The sequence below is a fragment of the Trematomus bernacchii genome, unplaced genomic scaffold, assembly GCF_902827165.1.
Source record: "Trematomus bernacchii unplaced genomic scaffold, fTreBer1.1, whole genome shotgun sequence".
In the NCBI taxonomy this organism is placed as follows: Eukaryota; Metazoa; Chordata; class Actinopteri; order Perciformes; family Nototheniidae; genus Trematomus; species Trematomus bernacchii.
Window position 1 is genome coordinate 4,200,155 of NW_022988043.1, and position 7,032 is coordinate 4,207,186.

At 38.2% G+C, this 7,032-nt stretch overlaps 1 protein-coding gene across 1 annotated transcript; it reads left to right on the plus strand.

Annotated features, from left to right (window-relative positions):
- Positions 1-596: 596 nt before the first annotated feature.
- Positions 597-6,796, plus strand: cunh5orf34 (chromosome unknown C5orf34 homolog). Its single transcript, XM_034117584.1, has 11 exons — positions 597-963; positions 1,124-1,213; positions 1,304-1,681; positions 1,755-2,017; positions 2,119-2,217; positions 2,444-2,564; positions 4,421-4,512; positions 4,598-4,667; positions 5,081-5,178; positions 5,255-5,301; positions 5,825-6,796. The coding sequence occupies exons 1-11, from the start codon at positions 760-762 to the stop codon at positions 6,004-6,006; spliced, it is 1,644 nt and encodes a 547-aa protein (XP_033973475.1). The 5' UTR covers positions 597-759; the 3' UTR covers positions 6,007-6,796.
- Positions 6,797-7,032: the final 236 nt, after the last annotated feature.

The window sequence follows — 7,032 nt, forward strand, 5'->3', positions numbered from 1 at the left end:
TCTGTCCGCTGCATCTACGCACACACTGCACCACACACACCTACACCACCCACACGCACCTACAGCTCCTAAAGCATATAATCAGGCTACAGCCGTTGTGTATTTTATTATGTGAAGCACTAAATGGTTTTAGAAAAATATCGACTTTGTAGATATCTACTAAACTAAAGCAAATAAAGAGAGTAGGCCTGTTATACTGAGTGATATGATATATATTATACACACTGCTCTGCTTTCTGCACGGACCTCACAGCTGTTCTCACTGGAAACATCGCGTCGCGATGAAAGCAGTTAATAAAATAATATCCAGGGGATGCATGCAGAGCTGTCATTGGCTGAGATAAGTCCGGCCGTGCGTCTCGACCATAGACTGTCTCGACTCTTTGAAACATCACTGTTGCCGGAAATGCATCCACGAAGGAGCCGTGGAGGACCGTGGAGGACCCATCAGTGTATCCTCGGTTATAGCTCCTCCAGAGAGGCTCCTCGACGCTCGATGCTCGGTCCTCGATGTGCATTTCGAGAAATTAGATGTCCTTCAACATGGCGCGCTAAAATTCATTTCCGGGTCACTACCGGAGGACCGAGGAGTCGAGGAGTCGAGGAGGGACATTTGATGACATGAGAAAGGGCCCCGGTTCCCTCTCATGAGCGCGCCAATAACAAACGTCTCCACCTGATGACGTAGTATTTTTTATTTTAAGCGTGTCGGTCTCCAACCCAAATACAACAAGTTGAGTGTCTTTTTCAGGTTTAAAGATGGAAACCAGCCTCAGTGACAGCCTGATGATCATGTACGAGGATGAATCGGTGGATGTTCGTTACGGAAACGGAGCTCAGTTACAAATGTCGCCGTGTGGCTGTGAGTTCATGCTGGTGAAACCCAAAGACCCCTCCGGACACCCTCTGCAGCCCACTGAGAGGGTCCGACAGAGGACCAGATTCACCATCAGCGCTTATAAGGTGCAAAGTATCAGCGTTTCTGTATGTTGGTCCCAGTTTGTGCATGTCATGTATATAAAGAGGTTCAAATGAGGCTACAGGCTGTTGTTCGCTTGGCTGAAGGTCTACAGTTTGATTGTCTTCTGTATTATGTACTTAAAGTTATAATCTAATTTTACAGGAGTTCATAGTTGCTGCATTGGCATTTAGGAATAAATATGCAAGTCGCCCATATCTGCCAGAGGAGCTCATCCCTGCTGACCGCAAAAAGGTACCACAATTGATTTGCTTGCCAAATATTAGTCCTCAAATGTATGAATGTTGTCAGTATTTTATATATTTTTTGCATTTCCTCTTTCAGCCTTTTGTCAGCATTGACTCAGACGTGCTGTGGCCTAAGTGGTCTTCATTTGATGCTGAGCTGGGACCTGCAGGCAAGACCATCATCAGGTCGGAGGAGGGACGAGCTGCGTTGATGCTGTCGGCCTCTGGTGAGGAATTTTCCGTTGAGTTTACAAGCAGCCTCAGTCAGACTCAGCACCGCAGCATGCAGGGTTTCAGCAGAGACTCTGACAGCAGCCCAGGAAATCATCCTCAGCAGCAGCAAATAAGCAATCTGATCTGTCAGACTTCCAATGTTGAGAACAAACAGGTTCATCAGGGAATCGGAAGCAGAAGGAATGAATCTATTAGATCAAGGTCTTGTTCCCCTCGGACTCTCAGCACTGCTCAGCCAACGGTAATGCCTCTTAGTAATATTATTCTGCTTATATATCATAGATTTGATTTAATATTTGACTTCCCTTCCCCAGCCAGAGGAGATGTATCAATCCACCACAGTGGTCCAGCATCACTCCTGCTGCGCTGTTGCCCCACCTTGGTGCTACCCTCTGTCCTTGGCTCGGCATCTCTGGACTACTCGTCTCTCTAAAGCTAAAGAAATAAGAGCAAAGGAAATCAGCGAAAACACGCAGGAACACGAAAGCATCAACAAGCCAGAAATATCCATCACAGAAAGACAGTCTCATCTTCCTCTGGCGCTGCCTCTCACATGTCCATCACCTCACTGGCACAGGTTGAATGACCAATTGACTAAAATGGAAAGAAATACATATGGAGCACTGTTTAACAATGTTCAAAGACTGATTTAACCTTCCTTACTTTAATGTATTTAAGATGGAAGGTTGAAGACGGCCTGGTGGAAAAAGAACATCCAGACCAAGATCTTCCAACAGAGTTGTTAAAAGTGATGAGGTGTCAAGGAGTCACCTACAGGTTGGTTGGCAGGTTTTTCAGGGTTAAAGGGATGGATTGGGTTTATAAATAGTCAGTGTGTTATTTTATAGTACATGGTGGACAGCATGCCCCCAGTTCAGAGATGCAGATTGGGGTTAGAGCACTGTGCTATTGTGCACAGGACAGCAAAACATATTTTAGACACTGAAAAAAAAAGAAGATGTATAGTGTTAATTATGTTTCGTCCTGTTTGGCTGCTGTGTAGGATACTGAGCGGGACGGTCTCAGTCATAGAGGTTTCTCCAGGCGATGGGTCAGTCATGCGATCTAACGGGGTCCTTAATAATTATTTTACCCATCACAAACCTGATCTCCTCTCAGGGCAGGTAAGTTTGTCATAACAGTGTTAACTAAAACAAAAAACACAAAACTGAACAAATATTAGGATAGGTTATCCTTTATACATTTAAAAGTGTTAGGTTATCCCTAAACTAGGGTTGTGGTGAAATTGAGTGTATTGGTAAATGTCCTCAAGTTGATTCCTGATCATAAATCTTTTTATTGCGTTTCGACAATGCATTACCAGTGTTTGTCATTTAGAGATGGAAAGCTAAATATATGCATACAAATGAGACAGTGGTCTGTACTGATTGTATGTACAAAGAGAAAAAAGAATTACAAAGAACACAAACAAACAATAACAACGACTAAAGTAATCCCCTACATTCACTGCCAGTGAGCCTCATACACACAATTATTTACCAGGAACATTGTTAAATGAGTATATAAATCGATTGTAATACATATGCATATACATACATGCAGCAAATACCTATACTCATACAAATCGACTGTATACATATGCACATACATACATATGCTGCAGATAAGCTATACCAATAGCAGATTGTTTTACAGTGTGGAATGCATTTAACCCTTTAATGGCCAGACCAAGAAAAAAGCTATGGAAAAATTATTTGTTTGCATTTTTTTATCAAATTGGACACAAATAACCACAAACAATTTTAATTTTTTTGACTGACCACACCGTTTTGTTTTTATGAGCCTCTACCAACTGGTCAAGCTGGCCTTTTATGGTAAAAGTGCATTTTCAACAATTATCATATACAGTAAAGTATTTGTATGCATCAAACTCAAATAAAACAGAAACTCAAATACAGTTGTTTCTTTTATGGAAAATTAGCAATATATACAACCAGATATATTCATAAAAGATAATAAATTATTATCACTCTTTCACTCTGAGACTCAAAAGGCAGTACTAGATTTAGTAATATTACCATGAATATAGCCATTTATTTACCATATTTTATTGGAAAACATCTAATTACACCCTTGTTAAAACTTTTTTTGTGCATCAAGTTATCTAATTATGTTTATGAAGTGCTCTGACACTAAAATATGTCAAAAATGATATGGTTACCTTACAAAAGTTGACCAAAAAGAGTGATTTCTTCAGCAGTGATTTTTAGCATGCCAACTTTCTCAGTGGAAGCTAGCTGAAGGGCATTCTGTTCGAACCACAGTGACATCTAGAGGTTGTTTTGTTTTGTGCATAACGTGTCAACCAAATGGTAGAGCTGGCTGGAGTTAAACTTTTTTATTTATTTTTCAGCAAGATATCAAGACACAAAATGTGCTCTTCCAAATGGTGGCGCTGGCAGTTAAAGGGTTAAAAGAGGTTCCCAGGCTTCCTGAAATGTCCTGTTTGAGTATAGAAGTGAATATCAGATCTTTTCAAGTTTCATGCAGGACATAACCGTGCGTCAACCACTGTGAATGAGTGGGCGGGACCCAAGTTGATTCCTAAATCAAAAGATTAAAAATGTTTTTGTTATTTACTTATACAGGAATTAGTACTTTAAATATATTTGTTCATTCATTAATACATATATATTATTATTTTAACTATTGCTGAACCTCTCCATTTATACAGGTGTTTACCTTTTATCTTTTTCATGCCCGGAAAAATAAACAAAACAAAATAAAAGGAAAAATAATATTCAAACAGCATGACTATTCCTACACAAAACAAACTTAAATAACTATCAAACTAAATGTATAAAAACTAAACCTTTCAGCAGAACAAAAACACCCTTGTTTTGTTGAGTATTCAATCTATTATAAACCTCATCATAACATCTAATCTACCAAATGTAAAATATAATTGTAACTATTTTTGGATCTGAAATACTGAACCATTGATTGGTCTATCTCACAGGTGAAGGAGGTAACATACCATCTGAACAGCCTTCCCCCTGACGTACCCGGACAGCTGTACTCTGTGTGCTCCATTGTGAGCCGTGCAGGCAGGTGAGACACGGCTTCATCACAGGCTGATGAGTTTAAAGACCTTTCTGCATCAGTCCCTGACCATCATCACCTCACTGCGTTACAGGATACTGGCTTGCTATAATGAGGCCAAGCAATCCCTGAAGCTCCCTGCAGCACCAAGCTGCCTGCAAGAGGTAAAATTAAGAAGTCCCTGCTGATAATGACTGTTTAAAATACTGTTTATATAGACTTTTTAGTATTCAATTCTTAATTGATTACAGCTGCAGTAATATAAGATCAACAGAAAGTAATGGCCAACTTTTTTGATAACCATTTAATAGTTGGCAGAACATGCAGTTTTCAGCCTTTCAAATATGGATTTCCTTATAATTACTATTTATATCTTATGAAACTGAATATTTTCAGGTTTTGGTCTGACAAAATAAATTATTTAGGGCTATGAGAAACTGGGTTGGGCTTTTTTTCATTTTACTATTTTATGAAGTTTTACAGACTGATTAGGAATATTAATCTAGAAAATAGGAGAATCAATGATAAATAAAATCTTTAGTTGCAGCCATAATGTTGATTGTTATTTTGTTTACAGGGGAGACGTTCTTCTCAACCAGCAAGGATGGAAGAACATCTTCTCAATCTTGTTTCTTTTGAGCAGCATGTGAATGTCACACAGACTGTAGAAAGTCGGTGAGTTTGATCACTAGTTGTATTTTTATTAATACTTTTAATAATTGTATGTAATGTTATATTACTTTCCATTCAGGTCAGATCTGGTAGCTGCAGAATTGGAGAAGATTAAACGTTTCAACTGTATCCTTTGCTTAAAGGGACTTTAGTTATCAATATATGAATTCACAACAGCAGGGATTGTATGAATTGTTACTAAACACTGAACCCTAACCATAACCCCTGGCCTTGCGTTTAAAAATAAATCAAACTCAAAGATATCAGAAAGACTCTCAAAATGACCAACAGAAACATTAGAATACACAGAGACACATACACGGCAACAAAGAGACAGAGAATGACTACAGAGGAACTCGTAAACAGCTTCAATAGACACAAATAAACCACAGAGAGTCACAATATGACCCCAAAAAGATTCGAAACAACCACAAAGACACAATTACACTATAATGAGATACACAATCCTCAAAACACAAATCCAAAACAAAAAGAGGCATATCTGTGAAGTGTGCATGTGTCTATGTTGAAGAGGTGGTGGGGTCTTTTGAACTGTGCTGATGTCTCATAATACATCCTGTATATGTACTTTTACTATACAGATATTATGCTGAAGAATATGTGTTGCTCTTTAACATCCCATGCCCAGTTTTGTTGGAGAACAACCACCTGATAACGAGTGATAAAGGACGTGCGAAACTTGAACGTCGCTCTCCAGAGGAGGTCAATCGTGAACCAGTGAATGAGGACTGCATCGCAGAGGCTCTACAGAAAACCTCGAAAGCCATACGGGACATTGATGCTCTCATATCCGCAGCCTCACTGACTTGAGTCTGAAGTCGAAGACAAAGCTATTTTCAAACTCACAAATAAAGATTTTCCTTATTTTCTGTTTTTTAAGCTGTGAATATATTTGGTACTTGGACTGACATAACAAGACATTAAATATAATGACGATATCACCTGGGACTTGGGACATTTAAAACATATTTTGGACATTTTACCAAATGATTAAACTTGATTTTGTTATGAATTATTGTGATGATTAAATTATAGCCAATACATTATTGGCCGTAACAAGTGCAGCCTCTACAAACTCCAGTACTTGATACTTTACGAGAAAACATTAAAAGTGATGTCTGAAATGTTGGGGTAAGTTTAGTAAGAAACAAAATGTTTATTTTGAGTGTTCTTCCCAACTACATGTTATGGAAGCAAAATAGCTCTCAAACTCTCAAAATGCAAGATGTTTTTTGCCTGAAATGTCTCGCTTTAAATTATGCAAGTATACTCTGTATGCCAAGTTTAATTTATTGGTAGATTAAAGCTGAAAACACTTTTAAATGAATGTAAAATGTTTATTAATAAACTTGCCCTTTCTCACTTAGTTAATAGTCAAATACTTCCCCTTATATTTGGAGCATTTTTCTGTAGTGAACAGCACTTCCCACCATAATAAAAAATCAGGTGAGTGGTTACTGAGAATGTTTTACATTTAAAAAGCTGTTATAAATTTCTAATCAGTTCTGTTATCATGTTTGCCTTGGGAAGAAATTGTATTTATTTTGTTCATTCTTCATCCTGTCACTAATATGTAACAAAATAAAAAAAGTGAAGACATGCAAAAAGATTTTCTAGACTAAACAGGATTTGCTGAAACAGAGTGACACTGACACAAGTAGAGAGGAAATCTACCGAATATACTGATGTTTCCAGGGAAAACTGCCTAACTTGCTTCAATGGCAGCATTCTGGAAACATGAACCCTACAAGTGTTTTAATCGCACATATAATTTATTTCTGATTTTAAAGTTTCCATCTTGTTCAAAACTATTTATTTTCAATGCACAAGGCTGTT

What these genes read in the sequence shown, in the direction of transcription:
- cunh5orf34 (XM_034117584.1), top strand. Translation starts at nt 760, where the DNA reads ATGGAAACCAGCCTCAGTGACAGCCTGATGATCATGTACGAGGATGAA. An exon ending in CACCAAGCTGCCTGCAAGAG is followed by an intron (nt 4,668 to 5,080) that starts GTAAAATTAAGA and finishes TTTTGTTTACAG; the next exon opens with GGGAGACGTTCTTCTCAACC. An exon ending in ACACAGACTGTAGAAAGTCG is followed by an intron (nt 5,179 to 5,254) that starts GTGAGTTTGATC and finishes CTTTCCATTCAG; the next exon opens with GTCAGATCTGGTAGCTGCAG.